The sequence below is a fragment of the Amphiprion ocellaris genome, chromosome 14 (assembly GCF_022539595.1).
Source record: "Amphiprion ocellaris isolate individual 3 ecotype Okinawa chromosome 14, ASM2253959v1, whole genome shotgun sequence".
Lineage (NCBI taxonomy): Eukaryota > Metazoa > Chordata > Actinopteri > Pomacentridae > Amphiprion > Amphiprion ocellaris.
This window is the reverse complement of record NC_072779.1, coordinates 28173721-28198486: the sequence shown is the minus strand read 5'-3', so window position 1 is coordinate 28198486 and position 24766 is coordinate 28173721. Positions and strand designations below refer to the sequence as shown.

The 24766-nt window shown below is 37.4% G+C and overlaps 1 protein-coding gene across 1 annotated transcript; it reads right to left on the bottom strand.

Annotated features, from left to right (window-relative positions):
* Positions 1-11314: 11314 nt before the first annotated feature.
* On the bottom strand, positions 11315-19867 carry LOC118469532 (zinc finger protein 609-like). Its single transcript, XM_055017453.1, has 4 exons — positions 19853-19867; positions 16870-17254; positions 13051-13120; positions 11315-11667 (listed from the first exon to the last, which is right to left on the bottom strand). Exons 1-4 carry the CDS (start codon positions 19865-19867, stop codon positions 11658-11660), a joined length of 480 nt encoding a protein of 159 aa, XP_054873428.1. The 3' UTR covers positions 11315-11657.
* Between the last annotated feature and the right edge of the window lie 4899 nt (positions 19868-24766).

Genomic DNA, 24766 nt, shown 5'->3' with positions numbered 1-24766 from the left:
AGCACTCACACATTCACACCTATGGGCAATTTAGAGTAATCAATTAACCTCAGCATATTTTTGGACTGTGGGAGGAAGCCGGAGTACCCGGAGAAAACCCACGCATGCACAGGGAGAACATGCAAACTCCATGCAGAAAGATCCCGGGAAAGCCGGGACGCGAACCAGGGACCTTCTCGCTGCAAGGCGAAAGTGCTAACCACTACGCCACTGTGCAGCCCCCTACTAGATAACAAATAATTATTATTATTATTACTACTATTCTTATCATTCTTATTCTTCTTCTTATTATTATTACATTTTGAATACATTTTTAAAATTTAAATACAGATATTTGCTGTGATTTTCACTTGGACAATATATTATTCCACTATTTTTAACAACAATAATAATAATACAGTAAACCACTGTGAATATAGATCATAAATAATGGAAATAACGGGAAGTATTTAAATAAAATTAATATAAAATTATAACCATAATAATAATTATTATACTATATAATATATTTTCTGTAAAACTACTACTACTGCTACTACTAGATAATAAATAACCATTATTATTATTATTATTATTATTATTATTATTATTATTATTATTATTATTATTATTATTATTATTATTATTATTAATATTATTGTCATTATATTTCTCATTATTTTAAAAAATATAAATACAGATATTTGCTGTTCTTTTTCAGTTGGACAATACAGTATTCCACTATTTTGAACAAGAATAATAACACAGTAAACCATTGTGAATATAGGTTAAAAATAGTGGAAATAACAGGAAATATCTGTGAAGTATTTCAATAAAAATAATTTTTAAATATAGCCATAATAACAATTATTGTATGATGCTTTATGTTTTCTGGAATACTACTACTACTACTAGATAACAAATAACAATTATTATTATTATTATTATTATTATTATTATTATTATTATTATTATTATTATTATTATTATTATTATTATTGTATTTCTAATTAATTTTAAAAATAGAAAAACAGATATTTGCTGTTATTTTCACTTGAACAATGCAGTAGTTCACTATTTTTAAACAATAACACAACAGTAAAACACTGACATAACAAGAAAAATACAGTCTATTGATTTAAACATTCGTTATTATTTTTCTTTTCTTTTACAGTCAATATGTACATGAATATTATTTTACTAAATGCTTTCTGTAACTGAAGAAAACAGGAGAAATCTGTAAAATAGCCATTTTGAAATTATTTACCATTTGATTTCAATCTGAAATGCATATATCTTTCTCTTGTAGATAACAGCAAATATTTGTAAATTAACTATATTTTGGTGATTTAAATACAGTGAAAATAGCATACATTTAGTGCTAGCTGTTGTAAAATAATAATAATAATAATTACTGTTTGTAAAAATACATATTTTTGATGTCGACATCATTTACAGTTTTTTTTTTTTTTTTTTAAAAGACAAGCTGCTTCCTTTACACCTGCACGTTCTGACATCGTGACGTTTCCCCCCTGACGCTTCTGCTAATACTTCCATCGTCTCCATGGTTACCAAAGATACACATTTGGAGCATTTTATGAAAAATGGCCCAGTCGCCATTTTGTTTTTTAGATTTTTGATGCCAAATTATATAGAAATTATTTACAATTTCTCACTACATATACAATACAAAAATGAAACGAGAAAAAGTCTACTTTTACGGTCAAACATTGTAAAAGAACAAATAACCATTTATAAAATACAGATCTTTGACGTTTTTTCAGTTAGCTAACACACAAATCATTCATTTTAATGCTCTCAGCACATTTAAATGAATCTCCACAATAAAATAAACAGAATTTTGCTTCAGAAAGTTTAAAAAGAGGCTCTGAGGACCTTCAGTGATTCACACACAACTGATTGTTTTTGGAGCACTTCATAAAAAATGGACCAGCAGCCATTTTCCTCCACTTTCCATGTTAAATTAGACTAAAATTCATGATCTCAAACAAAACAACAGTTTCATCAACACATTTGCCTGTACAGTTAGACAGTGAAACGCAGTGCTCAGAGAAGAGAAAAGCATGAAGTGAATCTTCTTACCTTCATGATGACGGTCGAGCTGGCCGACTTCAGGTGTTTCTTCGGGTGTTGTGGCTTATCCGACGTGAATCCGCTGAGGTCCGAAGTGTCCAAAGATTTCCAAGTTTTCCGACTCTCCAAAATTGCTAGCTTTGCAGCTGGCTTGTAGTTTTGCAAGGGGCCAAGTAAACGTCCGAATGCAAAATGGGAACGTCTGAAGGTCAGCAGGCCTTTTATAGGTGCGCGTCACCTTCTGTTGCCATGACAAATGATGCACGCACACGCCTGTGCTTGACCAGTTCTGATCTGGACCTAAATCTATAATCCATTTCTGTTTCGTTTTTCCACATATGTGGACGAGTTTCCATCACCTGTCAGAAATGTGCGGACCCTCAAAGCTATCTGAACCTTTTCTGACAAGATCCGCCTCTGATTGAAGCATCTCACTGGGAACAAAGATGCTGAAAAGCAAATGATTGGACTAAAATCATCTTATAGTCCTTCTAGTAACGCAGTTCAAGCAGTGCTGTGTAATTTTGTGCGTTATGGCCGCTTACCTTAATAAAAGTCTCCTGGCAGCTCTGATGGAACTCAGGATTCACCCACAGAAGATTTAATACAAATAATTAAACCCTATAAACATAGAATCTGTGTGGAACAGAGTCTGGATATTATTGATCTTCGCATCTTAATGAACGCACCGCTACTGTGACACCTCGTGCGTAAATGCGCATATGAAGCACTGATGCTGCAGGTGTTTATTAACCCTCGTGTTGTCCTGCGGGTCAAATTGACATGTTTTACAGTTTGAAAATGTGATTTAAAAAGTATGAAACTTCTGATGTCAACATTTTAGGGAAATTTTTGAAAATGTTTTGGTGGGGGAAAAAAGTTTCTTTAGAGCATTCACAAAAAATCAACCAAAATCCAGCGAAATTCGCTGGATTTTGGTTGATTTTTTTGTGAATGTTCTTAAAGAAATTATTCGAAATTTTACTGATTTCTATGTAATCACTTTAGAAATTTTTAGGATTCTTGTTGGAAGATCTTTACGAATTTTTTGAAAATATTTACACGAATTTTCTTGCCAAATTTGGGGGATTACATACATACATACACACACAATTTTTTTTTTCAGACAAGGAAACAATATTTTTTGGCGCTCATAAATGAAGACAACAGGAGGGTTAAAGCCAGAGGAAATAATCTGACAACCAGCAGCTGTGGGCAGAAAACAGGACTGAAGGAGGAGTAAACATTTTTCTGCTAAATCCCAGAATTACATTCAGCGAAACTGAGCATTATTGTTTCACATGTGAATCTAACACGTGTCAGATTTGCGTCTCATTATTATTATTATTATTATTATTATTATTATTATTTGTACTTTGACAGACATTAAATCAGTATGTTCTGTACTAGATACCTGTAGGGGGCGCTGTGCCTGGGTGTCCTGGATGACTGATGCTGAAAGTCCAGGAAGCATCACTGATGATATGTTCAGGGACATCAACTGTATGTTGCACCTACTTCAGATCACTCTGGATAAAAGCGTCTGTTAAATGAAACTGTGGAATTGTAGCAAACAGTGTCAGGGAGAAACAAAACAGGCAACATACATAATAGTAGGTTTGTGATGTTGCAGAGCTCAGTGTGTGAGCATCTCTGATGACTAACCACACACACCCTGAGGATTTCAAATCTGCAGATTTTATTCTGAAACAATCTCCAGGACTGAAGCACATAACCCTCCTGTTGTCTTCATTTACGGGCACCAAAAAATATTGTTTCCTTGTCTGAAAAAAATCCAAAAATTCAGCAAAAAAAATTCCCCAAAAATTCTTCCCAAATTTCTGAAAATTTGCAAAACCTACAGGAAGAAAATTTCAATAATTCCTTATAAGTTTCCCTTAAATGTTTTATTTTAAAAAAATAAAAAATACCCCAAATTTGGCAAGAAACTTCTTGTATATATTTTCAGAAAAATGAGTAAAAATCTTCCCAAAAAAATCCTAAAAATATCTAAAATGTAAAATTTCTAATATTCTCTTAACAACATTCACATAAAAATCAACCAAAATCCAGCGAAATTCCACACCCACTTCAGCACCAGCACCACCCTTGGCATGGACCCCCACTGGGCCTTGGGGTCACCTGTGGCCTTTGATGCCACCAGCGTAGCGCCTGAGCACCAGAAACATGAAAACGAATGAATATGCTGCCTTCTTTTGATTTTCTCTGGAGCTGCATAACACTCAATAACTCAAGTTCTTATTTTTGTTACTATGCCGTTGTAATCATTAAAGTTTCAGGAAACTGAAAATGTATCCTTTTGTATGGTGTCGACATTTCTGATGTAAGAAAACCATCAGCTAAATCCAGCAAATACTTATTTTTACAGATGTGAACCGAATTTCCTAGCTGAAATGCAGTTGCTGACTATAGGCACAATCAGGTGTCTTGTCAAATTGAAAAGGTTTTAGACAGTAATTCCCTAGTGGGTCTACAAGGCAATAATCTATTTTACTAAAGAGAACTTAATCTTTTTAACGAATGTTAGGAGAACCCAAGACTCAATTACGGATTTAAGACGGACAGAATAGGAGGTCTTCCCACAGAAAATGTAAAATTAAACAGATAGAGATAGTTCAATGTTAAAATATCTTAAATATCTTGTTTTCCATCAGCCAATTCAACTGATACAAGAACAATTAGGTTATTTTCAAGAAGGCTCAGTAAAGAATATCCCCCTTGAGGAAATGTAAATCCTTTGATTTAGCAAGAAGCTTCTTCAAATCTTTCTATCAGGGAACCTTAACTAGTTAGTCCATGGGCCAGACCAGATATTGGTACCACCTCAGGTGACCAAACCTAAGTGGTACTAAAATGTACATTGGGTTAATATAAGTACATTAGATGTGAGAGCCTTTCCACACTGGCAGCTTTATCACTTATTTATGAAACTGTCACATTCACCATAACCACTGTATTGCAATCCATTTAACTCTCTGAGGTCCACAGTTGTAAAATTGCAACATTTTTTTAAGGCTGTCTAGCTGTACCTATTTCTGACTGAATGTAGACAAACACTACATTTCCCAGCCCCCCACACTCTGAACTGCAAAACAAATAAATATTTTTGGCAGGAAAATATTAATACTGTAAACAACATGTCTTCCATTGACCCCCAAGCTCTCTCTTCTGGAACAATTTCAATAATTTTCCAAGTAAGTATTTGACCTGTAGTATTTTTTTTTCTTCATCCTTAAAGATGTTTAGTGATAGACAACTCAAATTATTTTTTAAAAGTATAATACAGTTGAAGACAAGTATAATACAGTTGAAGACAAAATTATTAGCTCCCCTATGAAATTTTAGATTTTTTCCCAAAAAATTCCCAAGTGCTGTGAAACAGATGAAGGAAATTTTAACACAGCTTTTCCAAAAACCCTAGTTGTATTTTAGATGCTTGCATTGTTTTACTTTTCTCAAAAAACTTAATTATTCAACAAAAAACAAAAACTACCATGGTCAAAATTAGAAAGTGTGTTGAAAAGATTCATTTATCTCAATAGTCAATTCATTTTCTGGCACCAACAAGCTGATGATAGTCTGGCTCTGTTGGCTCACGATGGTTTTATTTTATTTTTCATTTTCCATTTGAAAAAAATTTTGACCATGTACAGTAATTTGTAAACTTGCATCAAGTTTATGAATAAAGAATTTTAAGATTATTGTGGTTTCCCTGGCTGTTATTGAAGTAACTGGATAGCAAAATAGTTTTATTAATTTTACTGATGTCTTTAGTGTCAGTCGGGGTTGCTGATATATTTAATTTATTATACTTTAGATTTTATGATATAATAAATATTAAGTCATTTTGTTTATTGCTGATACAGCTTTCATTCTTATTTGTTGCTCTGGATGAAAGAATCCAGAGCAACAAACAACAAGAAAGCAGCCTGGAAGATGAAAGAAGTATCTGCAATTTAACTGTAATTTCACCTATTGTATACAATTTGTGTAAAATGTAGACTTCACTGCAAAGAACCATGTAATTTGGTACAAATTACATGGAAAATGAGAATTTCTTTAAAGTGAATGCTCAGTTTAACCATAATCAAAATATAATTTGTTATTGTAGATGATTTTCTTTGTTCACTAACCTCTAGCGTGAGTAGAATTGTGAGAAAACTGGTTTTAAATTGTTCCTATTGACATATTGTTCTAATTGTAAATTCTAAATTACTATTTTAAAGTCCTGCTTTCAAAAAGTAAATGATTGGAAATATTACCCTCAAGTTTACAATGAAATTTAAATATTGCAGTTGTGATGACCTCACCAGCCTGCGTTAATGTAACTAAATATTAAAATGTATCTGGAAACGGTACAAAATAAGTCTGTCACTTAAGTTTTCCTCAAACAAACCTATTTGCATTTTTAAAAAAAAGTTTAAATATTCATTCAACAAAGCAGAATTACTATTTTCAGAAAAATCCAACTCTATTATAGAGCTGAAAATGTTTCCAATTAAATATAATCTGCATATTAACTCTTGTACAAGGACCTTAGCTGCACCTAATTACAGCACAGTATTTTCCTGTTACATTACAGCAGGGATTGTCAACATTTTTCAGGCTATGCCCCTTTCATTCCATGTATTAAATTGTGTTTCCAATTCTGCTGGATATTGTGATCTGATTGTTTAATTTTCAGCTACATCCTTTGTTTTAAAAAACAAATATGAATATACAAAAAATATGAAGACAGATGAGATAAACATTTTAGATAAGTATCAACTCAAACAAAAAAGTGCTTTCTATTCTAAAACTGTAATGTACTGTATTTAACATTTAATAATAAGTTTACATGCAAGTTAAAGTGTCAAATGTAGCATAATTTATGGCTACACCACCTTGAGAGTGCTGATCCCATCAAATATTAGAAGCTCAGCAGGTTGTGGCTGGTTAGCGCTTGGATGGGAAACTATGAGCAAAAACTAGGTGCCTGTGTGAGTGGTTTGTGGTCTTTAGTACAGCCATGCTTCAATAAGATTTTAACAGGCAAAACGCTCTTAACATACACCAGAATGCAGGAAATGGGATCAATAATTTTCAAAATTTTCTGGGGGAGGGCCCCTAGACCCCCCGTCAGCATCCAGCACAAACCAAATCTCACTCTAAGGTCTGGTCACCAGTTGGCAGCCCTGGTATAGGTACTTCCAAAATATTCACAAGCCCAAACACTCTTTTTTAATTTGAGTGTACCTGGTCTTAGCATTGCTCAGGCACCTGTAACAGTAGGTTATGGGCTTCCAGTGATCCCCATGTTGCTGGAGTAAGACACCTCCCAGCCTGTAACTGCTGGCGTCTGCTGATGCCACGGTTGGCTTGGTGACATCGTAGACGGTGAGTACAGGAGCAGAGGCTAGCGCAGCTTTAAGTTTCTGGAACGCCTCCAGTTGTGCTGCCTCCCACAACCACTCCATCTTTGTTTTAAGTAAGTCATAAAGTGGATGACCCACTTTATGATTTACTTAAGTGATGGTCAACTATCTGGCACATACCTTGCCAGATAGTTGACCATCCCCAGGAACCTTTTGAGGTCTGTCACATTGTGACGCTGGGGAAAGTCCCAAGTTGTTGTGCTGCATTGATGCAGAAATTCATGGTAAAGGAGCCTTAACCAAGCATTGAGTGTATAAATTAAGTAGCATACTTTTCAGAAGTTCAACACTTCTGCATTGTAAATGCTTTTAAAAATGTTCTTAGGGTGTATTCTAATAATCTGAGATAATTGGTTCCTGATTTCCATGAGCTGTAAGCCATAATCATCTAAATCAAAACATAGAAGACTTGAAAAATTTCAGTGCACATGTAATGCGTCTTGAATGAATTAAATGTTCACTTTATTAAATGACAATATTAAACTTTTTTGAGATCCATTAGTACATTAGATGTAGTAGTGAGTGACCAAGTAGACAATCTGATCATAACAGTATGCTGTCGTTCAACGATTCGCCAAGCTCATATCCTTTTCTAAGACATCAGCTTTGAGTAAGAATGCTTATTTCAACAAGGACAACAATTGACATGTTGCTAGCATTGATGCCTATGTTCACAACTGTCTTACTTTTTACCATTGCTGTTTGTCCTTTATAATATTTTCTCAAAATGAGCTTCATCTGCATACAAGTACCTGCATGCTTAGTGTACATGAATAGTCATATGATAAGTATTTACAGGTATGTATGCATGGAGATGATTTCTAAAATGGTAATAAATGGCATTTGGATGGAGATTATTTTAAAATTAAAACGTAAGCTTTTGGTTTAGACTTTGCTTAAGACTACACGAAAAAACCCTCATCGGTACTGAAGAATAGGCAATAAAATCATTCCCAGTAACTACTTCAACCATACAGCCATCTGCAAGTTGTTTGGATTTTACAGCTCTTGCATTATGTGGTGGTAGCATGTTTAGTAATGTTGCCTCACAGCTAGAAGGTCCTGTGTGGAGTTTGTTTGTTCTCCCTATGTGGGTTTTCTCCTGGTACTCCAGCTTCCTCCCACAGTCTAAAAACATGCTGAGGTTAATCGGTGATTCCAAATTGTCCATAGATGTGAATGTGAGCGTGATTATTTGTCTCTGTGTAGCGCTGTGATAGACTGGTGACCTGTCCAGGGTGTCCCCTGCCTTCATCCTAAGTCAGCTGCGATAGAGTCCAGCCCCCTGCAACGCTATTGTGGAGAGGTGTATAGATAACGGATGGATGGAAAATACTTTAAGAGTTAAGAAAACAATCATACACGTACTCTTCTGCTTTCACCTGCACTCAGACACAATAACTGCATTCACCAACACTTGGATGACAGAGTTTCAGGGAATTAACTTGATCTATTAGATTTGGGCCAGTCACTGACATTTCAGGGGTGGGAGTAGCTGTTTTCAGCAAGATCTTCAATATCTTGTCACACCTCACAGACACACAAAGTAGGCATACTTGTAACAAACTTGTAAATTGCTTCATCTGGAGCACAATAACAGGAACATATTAACAAACCTCACAAATAAACATGATCACCAGTTAATATGTCGTCTTAATGGGTTGCACATCAGTCTTCATTATTTAATCAGAACAAATTTTAACGCTGAATTTGTGGCCCAGAGTTCTGGACTCTGAGTTTAGCCTATCAAATTTAAGTAATCTGAATATTCATGCACTGAATTTTGTAACAAAAACTTTTGAATCTGAAATTGTGAGCACTGGAAAATACTTGAAAATGAGTCATTTCGATCAGTTCAGTTGGTGGGACTGATTAGCTTCCACACAATAAACAGTATAGGAAAAGCATGTCTGAGACTCCCATTTATTTGGCTACACTGAAACTGGATTCATGATTGTAAATACAAAAAGGTCAGACAAACAATAGAAAAAAGGCCCACGAGGAGGAATGAAAATGGCAACACAATTGAGCTCCATCTGAATGCAGCACCTGTGTCCTTTTGCAAAAGATTATACTGTGCATCTGTTGGTGTGCAGCGCATCCCGTTTTAAAAGTACAAATGTTACAATGTGTATTACTTGCTCAAAAAAAGATCCTGTCAACAAAAAATGCCAGTTTGAATGACAATTGAAACTTTTCGCTAAATTTACTAAAAAGACAAAAAAAAAAAAAGGATACTGCCTCTGAACCGGACAAGACGCAACTGACAACCTTGTGCCTCACTCAGACTTACTGAGTTTCCACAAGACTCTCCAAGCAACTGCAACTGGCCGTCTATCACCATTTCATGGCCTGATCAAGAGGTGCAACCAAGCTTGTGATTTTAAAGCCACTTTACCAGGCGCCATAGGTAGGCCCTGTCTTACCATGTATAACATTATTTTTTATTATAGTGCACAGTAGAGAGAGAGAGATAGGAAACATGGGGGAAAGATATGCAGCAAATGGCCATGGGTCGGACTTGAACACATGACTACTGCATCGAGACTATAGCCCCTGTTTATGGGTCACCTGCGAAACCTATTGCGCTACAGGGGCACCCCATGTATACATTCTTAACACCGGTCTGAAATTATGGGAAATCAATCAGTTGTCCCCAGGCAACTGTGGTGAGTGCCTATAGTGAGTAAATACCACACTTACAAACAGTGCAAGGTTTAAAAATTTTAAAAATCTGCTTTACAAATGTTTTATGGCTTGTACAACACATGTAAGCATAACTGTGGCAGTTATGTTTACTGTGTGCCACACTGTGTTTGAGAAACCTCTCAAGGCCCTACCAGCATGTGGTGTGGACAGTTACAGAGCCGCACCAATTAGATTATTTTTTAAATGTATATCATTTTTAATTGTATAGATAATGTAATTTCACAGAGAATAAGTACTAGCAGCTCAAGGTAGTTGCATCTATGTTTTTTCATCTGACAGTTGATAAATAAGCGGTCTACCAGTAAAAGTACCAATTCACTTACAGAGCAAACCAAACAGGATAACTGGATGTCTTGGTCAGTGGTGGAAGAAGTACTCAGATCTTTAGCTTCAGTGAATGTAGAGTCATCAACATACTGCACTTGCTTCAATCTGTTGTTGCTGATTTTCTTCCATGATTGTGGTTGTGGTCGAATAAATGAAGAAACTGAGCTTGAACATTGTTCCACCAGCTACAGGTTTAATATCAGATCAGCAACAGTAGAAAAACAGAGGGGAAGGCTACCAGACAAAGAGTAGGAAATTCAACATCATCCAACAGGCTCTTTAAAATAATTCCTCTGTACAGTATTTACACACTCTCACTGTCTCTCTCTCTCACACACACACACACACAGGGTACATAATAGCTACAAACTGAGGTGGAGAAGCCTGATGCCACCTTACTCCCTGTCTGTGAGTCAATCAGGATGAGGATACAGTATCACTCCAAATGCTTCCTGTTGATTGGTCCGTCCTTCTCTGTGCACAGTATTCATTTTATTTTCCATAAAGCTGAGATACGTCCAGGTGAACGTGTGATGATGTCCAACCACTGGTTCTCAGAGCGGTCAGAGGCCACTGTAGATTAAGTCTCAGGGTCAGAAGCCATTTCTGAAATATGAGAATGAAATAAAAAAAACTGAAAGACGACTGTGTGCCATAAAACGACACAGAATTGAAGGCTTGACTCCAAAAGACAGGAAGTGACCGTCTTTTCCTTACTACAAAAAGCCAGCGTGACTCTGAAAGCCCCCCCCCCCCCCCCCCCCCCCCGCCACAGCAGCTCAGAACTGTCAGACCCACCCTATGTCCCACCAGCACCAACAACCATCAGCATCTCCTTGTGTCTCCACCCACCAGGTCCACTTTGTCCTCAGTCTTTGAGCCAAAATCTCTGCTGCCCACACACTTGAGCACCAATAGTACCGCCTGGAACCAGCAGGACCAGCAGAATGAGGGCTTCAATCCTTTTGGTCCAGTCCAGTCCAGCAAAGGGCAACTGGACATCCAGGCAGAGATATCAAACATACACAAAACACCATTGAGCTGATGTTACAACAGAAATGCTTCCTCATGTGACCCATTCACATGACTTTGAGAGGGATGGAGATCAGTCAGTCAGGTGTGCCTGTATAAGGTGAGAGGACAACATTGGTCAAAAGGCACGGTTGCACAGGAGCACCTGCCAGGCACCTCTTTATATAGACAAATATATTACATTCTGCTGCTGTTTGTGTAACTTCATTTCTATATATACATTTTATTTTAATCTCACAAATCTTTTGAATACTTTATTCAGCTGTGCTTGGTAGGAGTACTTCTTGCAAATTAAAGGCAGATTTTAGAATATAACAGATACAGTATCAGTATATATGGTTATATACAGTATAACCATGCTTCCATTCACTTGTTTTTATGCATATTTTCAATTTCGCATAAAACACCTCAGGTAAGGAGAGTATAACCTTCAAATGTCACATGTTCCACATGGCTTTCATTTACTTGAGTTTGACTGAAGCTCTGCTACAGATGTCATTTCATTGTATCTTCTTCTGCAATGGTTTAAAGGGACCAACTCAACAATTAAATCTACCAGCTGTAAATTACTACTTTTATGGGGTTGGCAGCTACATAAATGTTTATTTTTGAATTTACTAGATGCACACCACAACAATGTGCAACTTCCTAACAATAAAGAAAATAAAGAGTTCTTGTCTCCATGTTGAAATTACTTCCCACGCACTGAATCCATTTTACCAAATTTAAAAAATTAAAGAAATAAATTCCTTCCCTTTTCCTGTCATAGTAATTTTGACACATTCTTGAAGCCCATGCATGAGTGAGAATAGCAATTTTTTGAGGATAAAAGTTCCAGGAAGTTCCACTTGCAAGTACATGTAACCTTGCACTGCCATCAAATAACAACTGGAATGTCCACCAAATGTTAAAAACAATATAAGAATAATTTCACTTACGTTTTAGTTCTGCAGAAACCTTGGTTTAATTGGCCAGAGATGTGTTTAGCATTTAAGTTACTCAGTCCAGTCCTTAGGTGTTCTTGATGTACAGTACTTGTATGCAAGTACACAAAGCAGGTTGTTAATATACGAAAACTATTTTTTCCAACAATTCCCAACAGCCAACAATATGACATACAGTACAGGCCATACTGCCACTCAGCTACACTGAGATACTGATTTCAAACCCCAAGATGGTGCTATAGTACTGTAACATCGGAATAAAGGCACTCAAGTCAACTAGACCGAAGTGATACATGTCTGCTTCAGCAAATTCTGAATCATACAGATGATACACATTTGTGGTCACTGCACTTGTTCTAACTAGATTACAGAGTTGTTTAAGTAGGATGGATAGAAATAGGAGAGGTCAGCTTTTAATGTTATAAGCATAGACAAGTTTAGGTGTGTTCGAGTGTGAACATAAAGTAAATTAAAATACTGTTTGAGTATAACAATCTAATACGAAAGTGTGTTTATCTTACCATTCTCACCTTCGTGCAGGAGGGTACATAGATGGGGCAGATGCTTGCTGACTGGCAACAATGGCTGAGGAGGAGAGGCCTGAAAGTAAAGGGACAACTGTCAGAAAAATTCAACATGCTTCAACCTAACAGGCCTAACAAGAGTTTCTGACTGCAAATGCATACCCAGACTCAACCAGTAAAACTTCGACAGCTGTAAATGAACAGCAAGTCTCCTAGTCCCCACCACCAGGTCAGTTTTTATGTAAACCTATCAAAAATTTTAAGTAGTACAGCCGATAACATCCTTAAAACAATGAGTGAGTAGACACTGATGCCACGGAGTCTGTTTTCATAAAATCAGAACTGCATAATCTTAAACCTAACAGTAATAAACCCATTTTAGTCATAGTAGGCAGCATCTCCATTATATCAATTTTAGAAGCATTACTAGCGCAGAAAGTTTCTGCTGGGAATACGAAGCTTTTGGGGAACTTTGTTCTCCTCAGTTCATTTTCACCATAAAAACTAGGGTGTAAATTAGGGTAGAGCGGGTCTGTTTTAACCCCTCTTTGAGGGAAATTAGGGTTAGTGGTGATTGTCATTGACTGATTGAGAACACTATAGTTTTCTGTAATGATGCTACATATTCAGCTTTCCTCAGCACCTGTAATTGCAAACACATCACATTTGGTAGACTATGCTAATCAGGATGGAGCAGCCAGCAGAACCAACCAATGGACTGATGACAAGGTCCAGGCGTTATTGTCCATTTTTGCAGAGGACAGCATATTAAGTAAAGATTGCAATTTTGTGTGTTGTTTCATGATTCATACTAGGGACTGAAAGTTATAATATCGCAGTCTCCACTGCTGTATTTTTTTTACTGTTCTTTCTTAAATTCATTTGACAAGTATGACAAATCTGTAAAAATACAATTCTATGGCTTGAAGAACAAACCTTCTGAAAACGAAATACTGTTTTCTGATTGAACAAAGCCAATGCTCAATCTTTTCCACCCTAGAGGTCCCTGAAACCACGGCCAGTTAAAAAAAATGCAATTTGACTTTCAGGTTGCAGAGTGTGGCACATAAACACATTTGTGCATACGCACAGTAAACACAGACAACTTCAAATATCATTTGTGAGAAGCAAATGCATATTGCAACTAGATGGTACAACACCAAAACATAAGAGAAATAAAATGAGGAAAACTGAAAATTTAAATTAAAGAAAAAGAATTCAAAGCTGTGTAATTTGGGCTCTTTCAAAATAAATTGCTACAAAAGTCATCCTGTGAAAAAAATTAAAGCAGGCTCAACATAAGCTGCTGTAACAATGTGAATTTCCCCTGGCGTAGGGAGAAATAAAGGACTTATCTTATCTTATCTTATCTTATCTTATCTTATCTTATCTTATCTTATCTTATCTTATCTTATCTTATCTTATCTTATCTTATCTTAGCTTAGCTTAGCTTAGCTTACATCTTCTTGCAAAAACCTGCACTGGCAAATCACACATTTGCAAGTTGAAATTCCTGGCATATTATTTTGATAAACAGAGCGCGTATGCATCACATGTATCACAATTATTGTGATGAAAGAGAAAATAAGTGCTACACTGGGTAACTGAGTGGTTAAGGTGCATAACACATGGGCATAAATGCCTACAAGCAGTGATTCTCAGCCAACCTGGACCGTTGTCACATGTCATTCCACTTCTTTATTTTGCTACATTTCCCATCTTTTTCTATTGTCACTATGAATTAGAGGTCAAATGTAAAAAAAAATTAACAAACATTACTTCAGTGAAAAATTTGTAAGCCTTTAGTATAAATTGTTAAACTCTTGGACAGTGTTTTGACACCTGATAAAATGATAAACCACACCAATATTCTGGTGCCTCAGGCTGTTCCACCACCTTTACTGCTGTCTGCATGCACCTTACATTTAGACAGGGGTACATAGGGTGAATCCTAAAAGGGTCTCTCCTACCCGACCTCTAAGTCATAGAAACCATTTACATTAGCCACTCAGTCACATCTGACAACCTTGTGCTCGCACTATAGTCCTCAATGCCTTTTAAACAGTTTGCTCCGTTGGTCTAGAAATACGTTGACCAATAATGTCTCTCCATTGCTTTACAGCATGCAAAAGTTCCCAGTAAACCTTGATTGAGAGAGTACATGATCATTGTCTCGTTTGAAAAATGAAGTGTGTCTAAAAGGAGCGCTCTAGACTGCTCTCTACAAAGGAAGCCACTTCTAAGCGCGAGTTTCATTCTTTATATGCCCTTATGGAGCACATTTACACACAAGATATCAAATTTTTCTTAGAAAGACTAAAAATATGGGAGATTTATGGGAAAATACATGAAAGGGAGGACAACAGGAAAGAGGGGTATAGTATGAGAGAATCCTCAGGAAAACAAGAGGGCTGACAAATAAAATTTCAACACAAACACATACCTGTAAATCTGACTTGATTTCCTAAATTGTATTTCATGTCTCATCCATACCTTAAACAAACAACACAGCGTTGTAATGCAGGGCTGAATGCCAACATCACAGGCTGTGTTTTTGTCGTCTTTTCACCCGTGTGTCCACCATATAAGGTGTGTAAGTCTAACCTGAGGTGTAGGACAGATCATACTGTCCTGACAGCAAAGGGTATCCCACATGATGATGGGTAGGCAGGATGCGCTGAGAGGGTGAGGATTGCGGCCGGTCGCCTTCTCTCTCCCTGTCTCTGTCATGTGGGGTCTTGTTGTTTTGGACGGATGGGGATTTGCTTTTGTACTGGCTGGCGTGCTGCTGTAGCAAGTCCAGAGCTTTGGCCTCACTGGCCGGCTTCATCGTTGGACTGGACCTAGAGGGTTTCTCCCCATCCTCACCCACTGACACCTTTCCTCCATATGAGGGAACTACCTGTCGGTAGGTATGAGCCTGAAGACAAAGTGTTTTAATTGTTGAAACATGTCTGGTCATCAGGAAGAAAAATTTGACATACCTACTGCTGCTCATCATACTAATCAACAGTCTGATTATGACTGTTGTTAGCTGCAGATTCAGCATGGGATGAAAACATCTGGAAAACGACTGGTACGCCGTTCCAAAAGTGCTAAACTCCTGAAATCAGATCCTCTTTAAAAAGGCAGATTTCCATTTAAAGTCAGCCACAGGACATGTCCCTACTCTTAGCACCTCTATCACACTTTATTACTGAACTGTTTCACTGTTTGGATCCTGTTCTAAAAGCATGCTCTGATGCATTTAGAAGATATCTATGAACATGTCAAACTTTTTGACCTGTCTTAAGGTCAAAAGATAGCAAGAAGACAAAACAACAGAAACACTGATATTGCAGCTTCAACTAAGAATTATTTTCTAAGGTTTTCGAAAAGAAGATTGTGTGATTATGTGTTAATAGGTGTACTGTATTTCTGAAGTGCCTGTTTTGCTGTTTCCAGTCTTTTAAAACTGATTTCAGGCGCTTTATGTTTGCTCACAATTAGTCAGTTAATGGACTTAATGTTTCAAGTATTAATCCTGTGTCCTGCATGCTTGCTTGTTTGAATAAAAAGTATTATTACCAAAAATACTCTTCTAGATTCTTATCCCAAGTTTCATTTATCACATAGTTTTTGTTCCAGTGTTTCTGTTGATGTTTACATGCCTTCACCATACACACTTTAACTCTGTGCATAGTAAAAGTGTCTCCACTTCTCTTCTGGTGTTTTCATTGCATTTACGCTTCATGTGTCTGTGTTTTTATATTACCGTGCTGCAAAAACAATTCTCTTTCAAGAAAAAATAAGGCACCTAATTCCAATAATTATTTCTCTTATTACCTGGATAATTTTGCATCATAACCGAGGGCATGCCTCTGTACCCAGGGTGGCTGGGCTCGTAGCCCTGGCTGTAGGCATAAGGTCCATGCATGTACTGCATGTATCCCTGGTGCTGGGCCAGAGAAGATGGAAACTGTATGTGGGGGGGTCGTGGCTCCTTCCCTTCCCCTCGGTGCTCCTCCAGGGGCAGCTGTGTCCTGCCCTCTTGGCCATCCTTCACCTCCTCTTTCTGGAGTCCCTCCTTTGGTCGTAGCCTCTCTTCTTTCCCTTTCCTGTCTCGTTCTCGCTGCCTCTCGTCTTTCCACCTTTCCTCTTCCTGTAGTTTTGGAGCTTCTGAGTATTTACTGGGGTAGACGTAGGGCCACAACCGTGAATCTGACTCGTGCTAAGAAGAAGAAATTAAGGTTAGGACCACTGACTGTGGTGATATTTGAAGAGTCGTACAGCACAAACCACTGGATTCAACTGTACGCCGGCTTCTGGAGACAATCTGCTGCTATTCTTGCCTTGTGGGAATGTCTATAGTCTGTTGATAGACAATCTCATTTCTTGCTCTTTCCTTTTTTTACAGACAATTTGGAACATTGCATTTCACTTGAAGTCAATGTAAAGTTACACAAAACAAATTAAGATTCCTACAATGCCCTAACAACAAAACTGATTGATTGATGCGGTACATATATATTGAGAAAATTTTGTCAAACTAAAATTCAGTTCCAAATTCACTTAAAAAATTGGAATTCTTTCAAATCTCTAACATTTGTTTAAATTTCCAAAATACTAAACTAGACCCACAATGGAACTGGCTTTTAGATTACATCCCTGACTACATGCATGTGCTTACATTCTCACACAGTAACCTGATTTTAACCTGATATGCTTTATCTGTATACCTAAGCGTTTTGTCGATTTGTTGTATTGTCCTGGATTAAAGTTTTGATGTTGCCGGCATGACCAGAGGCCTGTACTGCAAAGCAAGGTTTAGAGTTAGAGAGGGGTCTAACTTTGGGTCTGACCCTTGTTTTCATATCCACAACAATGGCTCAGTTCTTACCTAGAAGTATCGTTATGGTAACTTAAGCTCCACACATACTCTGAAGCAGGTTATGGTAACAACAAATCAGCGCATATAAAACCAGTGCCTACTGATCAATCAGTTCTCTTCCTATGAATCCCTTGAAACTCGAGGCACAAATAGCAAGAGGGGTCTCTGAAGAAGGCAAAAACATCATTTAAGACCTTTTCTTTTTCTGATGAGCATAGAGGGACAGATATAGATTCTGGGTGGAGGGAACTCCAGTCTTCTTTGCTTTGTTTATCTGTTGACTACAAGCAATTTCAAAGCAACTGTAGTTTTCTAAAGGGCTTTGTATAGAGTTATTCCATCTAAAAACACCACATTGTTTGAGCAACTTCTGCTGACCAGTCTCTGAGTTGGCAAAAATTTTGTATCATAAAATACTGACATTTATACAGATATTTGGGAAATCGTAGCTCAATATAACAAACATTTTTGAGTTACTATTCTTTTTTTAATTTTTTTTAATTTCCCATTGACCCACCTTCCAATATAAATAATTAAAAACACATTTTTAAAATGGGCATAGGTTTCATTTTTGACACCACTTTGCAGGCATAAATGCTAGTTTGAAAGAGACGTGTCATAAAGTTCTGAAATTTCTTTGTTAATTGTCTGCATTGGGTCATTATAGCATCATAAAACCATGACTAACTACATAAATCTGGTGGAATAGTTTGATTTTTCTCTTGGAAAATTTTCATGCTTTGACATACATTGTCATACATTGGTAATCTGATGTACCACTGTGAGCAAAACCATAGTGGTAAATTTTATCACATAATCATTGTGGACTCAACTGTTTCATAGGATCAAAATTGATTTTCTTGCGTTGTGCTTCATTGGGAATAAACTTGTCTTTCAAGAAGAATGTCTCAAGCTGAACAATGCATATGTGTATATATATATATATATATATATATATATATATATATATATATATATATATATATATATATATATATATATATATATAGATAGATATAGATATAGATATATAGATATATAGATAGATATAGATATATATAGATATATATAGATATATATAGATAGATAGTTACTGCTTAAGCATTTACTTCCAAATATATCTTCTAAAATTTAGTATAACAATACATTGAACTGATGTGATGGCCAAAGTGACTGAAAATGATGTTATATACCTATATATATTTTTTAAAATTCTATAATTTATATATAAACAAACATTTTAAAATTCTAAAACTCTGTTGTACTTGGATTAGATTATCTAGAAGTTGTTTTTTTGTAATACAACTTGTCATTCCTGCTCAGTTTCTAAATTCAATAAAAATAATTTTTTAACTAAATATTTCATCTCAAGAATTGTTCTGTATTCTATTATTGTGACATGCAAGAACATATGGTTCAGAAAATATCACTAGTTATTATCAATGTTTTTGACAATGTGTGGTTAAGATGGGACTTTACATGACTGCTTCAATTGTTTTTGATGTTTTAACTGACCCATAATCAGAGAATATCTGATCTACTTGTCCACTACTGCAGATTCTGGGTCAGCGGCATGATGAGAAATAACAGCAACTTTTTTGAAAGGTTTTTATCTTTAATAGTTCCTGAGATATTGTCCAAATATAACCTCAAATTTCAATTTCCAAAATAATATGCTGAAAGAGGACTGAGGGGAGTTTTTTGAAAAAAAATTTACTCAGAAAAGTCCTTGATATATTGATCTAATATTTCTCATATACTTAAAAAAATAAACAACATAAAAATGTTTCAAGTCAGTTAGAGATGGGCAGGCAAAATGACCCTGATGGTTTGAGATGAAATAAATCTATAGTGATAGAATTCTGAAACAGAGACTGATCAAAGCACTAAAGCCTGTACTTGTTTACTTGTTATATGATTTGCATTAAGCCTACTTACCGGTTTGAATGACATTTTAATATTTGCTCTTTACTTGCTTCCAAGACAAATAATCAGAATCAGGTGTTCCAATCACTTCCATGGCCACAGGTGTATAAAATCAAGCACCTAGGCCTGCAGACTGCTTTTACAAACATTTGTGAAAGAATGTGTCGCTCTCAGGAGCTCAGTGAATTCCAGCGTGGAACTGTGATAGGATGCCACCTGTGCAACAAATCCAGTCGTGACATTTCCTCGCTCTTAAATATTCCACAGTCAACTGTCAGCTGTATTATAAGAAAGTGGAAGTGTGTGGGAACGACAGCAACTCAGCCACCAAGTGGTAGACCACGTAAACTGACGGAGCGGGGTCAGCGGATGCTGAGGCGCATAGTGCCAAGAGGTCACCAACTTTCTGCAGAGTCAATGGCTACAGACCTTCAAACTTCATGTGGCCCTCAGGTTAGCTGGAGAACAGTGCTTCAGCAGAGAGCTTCATGGAATGGGTTTCCATGGCCGAGCAGCTGCATCCAAGCCATACATCACCAAGTGCAATGCAAAGCGTTGGATGCAGTGGTGTAAAGCACGCCGCCACTGGACTGGACTGGAGCAGTGGAGATGCGTTCTCTGGAGTGACGAATCGCGCTTCTCCATCTGGCAATCTGATGGACGAGTCTGGGTTTGGCGGTTGCCAGGAGAACGATACTTGTCGGACTGCATTGTGCCAAGTGTAAAGTTTGGTGGAGGGGGGATTATGGTGTGGGGTTGTTTTTCAGGAGCTGGGCTTGGCCCCTTAGTTCCAGTGAAAGGAACTCTGGATGCTTCAGCATACCAAGACATTTTGGACAATTCCATGCTCCCAACTTTGTGGGAACAGTTTGGAGCTGGCCCCTTCCTCTTCCAACATGACTGTGCACCAGTGCACAAAGCAAGGTCCATAAAGACATGGATGACAGAGTCTGGTGTGGATGAACTTGACTGGCCTGCACAGAGTCCTGACCTCAACCCGATAAAACACCTTTGGGATGAATTAGAGCGGAGACTGAGAGCCAGGCCTTCTGGTCCAACATCAATGTGTGACCTCACAAACGCGCTTCTGGAAGAATGGTCAAAAATTCCCATAAACACACTCCTAAAAGTTGTGGACAGCCTTCCCAGAAGAGTTGAAGCTGTTATAGCAGTTAAAGTTAAGTACAAGACTTTGAGTATTAGGTGCTTGAAGAGAACAAGTGTATGCTAAAATTCAAAATATTAGAGTTACACAGAGAGATTTGATGAATATCAAATTACATAATGTGAATAAGCTAAGACAGACAGAACACAGCACAGCACAGGAAATGACACAATACGCTCACCGTATCGTGAGACATCCAACGTGTTCAATAGTAGAAGTTTATTCAGAGAAATCCACTGACACATACAGCATATACGGTGTGATGTATGATTAGAGAAAATGCACTTTCAGCCATCAATACCAGAGTGATTCAGGGTAAGCACTGCAAGCCATAAGAAACATCAGTTGCCATTGCAAAAATGAGAGCTGTATCAAATGTACATCTAGAAGCGTAAGTCCATTGTGTAGACATGTTATGAAGGTTCCTGGAATCATATTTAAAAGAGACTTCTAATCATCAGTGTCATTCAAAGACTAATAGATTAGCCTCTGCTCAACAGCTTTACAAAAGAAATAGAATATCATTGAAAAAATAATACTTCTTTATTCCTTAAAAAAGGAAACCTGTTCAGTTCCATTCAGTTTCATTCAATTCAATTGACATCAACTGTTAAACATCGAGGAGGAAGCATGATGGTCTGGGGATGTTTTGCTGGATCCAGGGTCAGTGACTTGCAGAGTGTAAGAGTGCAGAGTGAGAGGTTCCCTGAACCAAAATGGCGACTACAGCATTCTGCAGCACCATGGTATGCATCTAGTTGATCACAGGTTCATCCTACTGCAAGAAAATGACCCAAAATATCAGTCCAAGCTATGCCAGAACTAACTTACGAAAAAAGAACAAGATGGTAAGCTTGAAAACATGGAGTGGCCAGAACAGTCTCCAGACTTAAACCCCATTGAGCTGGTTTAAGATGAACTTGATAGAGTGAAAGCAAAGCAACCTCCAAGTGCCACACATTTATGGGAACTTCTGCAACAGAGTTGGGAAGAACTTTCTGAAAAGTATTTGATTTCCATTGTGGAAAGAAAGCCACAAGTATGTTCAACTGTTATATCTGCCAAAGCTGGCTACTTTGATGAGTCAAAAGCTCAGAATACATTTTGGTTTCTAAATTGATCTTTTTGTTTATTTGCTCTATGTTTTCATTTCAGAGTACAATGAGACATTAACATGCATAATTTCCAATAAAAAAATAGAAATATTGGGGTATTCTAAAACTTTTGACTGGTAGTGTATATCAACTGCATGTTGGCTAATCACATGTCCTGTGTTTCCTAGTAATGATGTGATTTGGTGGTCACTGCAAGCTAAAGAACAGTCAGTTGAGTGATTACCTGAAAATTAAGGATTTGTGAGTGTGAATAAAATGAAGTTTGCAAAGGGTTTAGGGTGTTCAGAGACTGTAGGCTTAGTATTTCAGTTACCAGAGTGCAAAGGCACCGTGCTAGTGGTCTGTTTCTGTTGATGGTAACATAAACAAGGAAAATTAAACTGAGAAACAGTGTCTGTGGTTGCCACCCTTCACTTTGAACCAACAACTGTGAGATGGTAGCCTCATTGATACATCTGTAAGAACAAAGAGACTGCTGAAGTGAAGTTGCATAGAGGGATCGCAACAAAACATCTGTAAGGGGCCCAAAAGTTGTTTTCTGCACTTCAATAACTATCTAGTTTGGATCAGTCACCAAAAAGGACAGAGACAGACCACAACTGATGGTCAGAAGTGCAGAGAAAATTATTGGGCTGGAACTGCCTTGATTTAGGACCCATTCACACCCTGGATAAAACCAGTACAAAGTCCTTCTCTCTGGTAGAGCGACCCAGTTTAACATTTGGGGAATGTTCTGTAACTTGTCCCCATTTTGTATTTTTTCCACAATAGCCTTCCACGAATGTCAAGATAACTTTCCAAAAGGATGATTGGGGAACGAACATTAGGGTTGTGCTGAAAGCATTCCCCAGACCATTGTGAACATTGTGTTGCCTGAACACTCTTAAAGACTTTTCAGCAGCTCATCCATTCATTCCTAGTCTTTATTGGCACCAATGTCAATTATGAAGCCATTAAGTTAGAGTAATTGATCACAAATTGTTTAAACTTTAGTTGGTCCAGTCTTTACTGGTTAAGGTACACATTCTGCTTAGTGGAGAGATAAACAAGAAATAATGTGATGCATTTATTGTTAATTTTTAAGGGCCAGCCTCCATCCAGCTGCTGGTTGTGAGTGCAGCTGCAGCGTGTCTGCTTGCTTTAATAGTGAAGCTGTGGCTAGGTATATGATTATTGTTTGGACTTGGGCCGTTGCTGTGGTTCAGTCTCAGATGTCACGGATATGTCTAGTAGTATATATATCTAATACATAAACCTGAGGTGATTGTATGACAGATGTGTTTACTTGTTTATTTTGGACATCAGGAATGCACGCAGCATCAATACAAGTCTCAGTAACTCTCTATCACTACACCCACAAAAGTGCTGCATGTTGGCATTACAACCAATAAGTATACACAGATATAACTGTAGCAATGGCTTTGGCTGTGTGTGCGCTCTCTGTAGACACAACTGTTACTGTACGATGATAGAGGATTATACAGCATACTGGTAATGATAATAAGGGCAGCACCCTCAGCTGCAGCTGCTCAGTTACAAGTCTGGACCATTGCAATAAGAAGAAACAAAAGGAGATACAGTTTTCTCACTGACCACTATTTTGAAAAATATTGTATGTCCATTGATTGCTTCCTTAAAATACATGTATTAAATGTTTTTTCTTTATGTTTTAGTATTTACAGACTAAAGGGATTTGGATAAGCAAGACTACTTTTACCATGAAGTGATGTCTCGATTATGTTGTAGAATCTTCTCTTTGAGACAACTGAGTTCTGGTGCATTTTTTTCTTCTTAGGACGAATTTTTTCAATTCAATTCAATTTTATTTATATAGCGCCAATTACAGTCAAATTGTCTTGAGACGCTTTACAGAACCCATATTCCTGACCCCCAGAGCAAGCCAAAAGGCGACAGTGGCAAGGAAAACACCCTTTTAACTGGGAAAAAACCTCGAGCAGAACCCAGCTCTTTATGTGGGGGGAACCATCTGCTGCTGGCCGGGCGGGTTGAGAGGGACAGAAGAGGTAGAGAGGTGGAGGTAGAGGGTAGAGGTAGAGAGGTGGGGGGGACAAGGAACATAAAACACACAATTTGACACGTATGATAAGACACATGATACATACAAAGTACAACTGTCATGCAAACTGATTATAGTTTACTGCTATGGTGTACGGCTATGGCATTAAATATACTACATATATAGCTGGTAAATTCAAAAATATGTAGATGAGCAAATCAAGTTTAGTAAGGGCAATGCAGAGTAGATTGGTGGAAATGGGCAGCTGGAAGCAGTGGGCTGGAGGAAGGTCAGCAGCAGCATCCCACAGATGGAGACTAGGCCAATTGGTGAGAGAACAGCCACAGATCTGAAGCATCCAGCTCTGGGACCAGGGACACTTGGAGAAAGGACACAGGGAGAAACAGAGTTAGTGTAATGCAATAATGGTATATATAGTAAATACAAAGGTAGTTAGAGAAGGGCTCAGTGCATCAAGAGAGGTTCCCCAGCAGCCTAGGCCTATAGCAGCAGAACTAGGGACAAACTAAAGGACGTCGAGAGGTGAAGTCAGTTGTGCAAATGAAAACACCAGCTCACCCCGTCAGGGTCCCCCAGTCAGCCCTAACTATAAGCTTTGTCAAAAAGGA

Excerpts from the sequence above, each read along its gene's own strand:
- LOC118469532 (XM_055017453.1), bottom strand. Across the intron at positions 13,121-16,869 it reads TATGATGCAAAATTATCCAG|GCCTCTCCTCCTCAGCCATT; the intron begins GTAATAAGAGAA and ends CTTTACTTTCAG.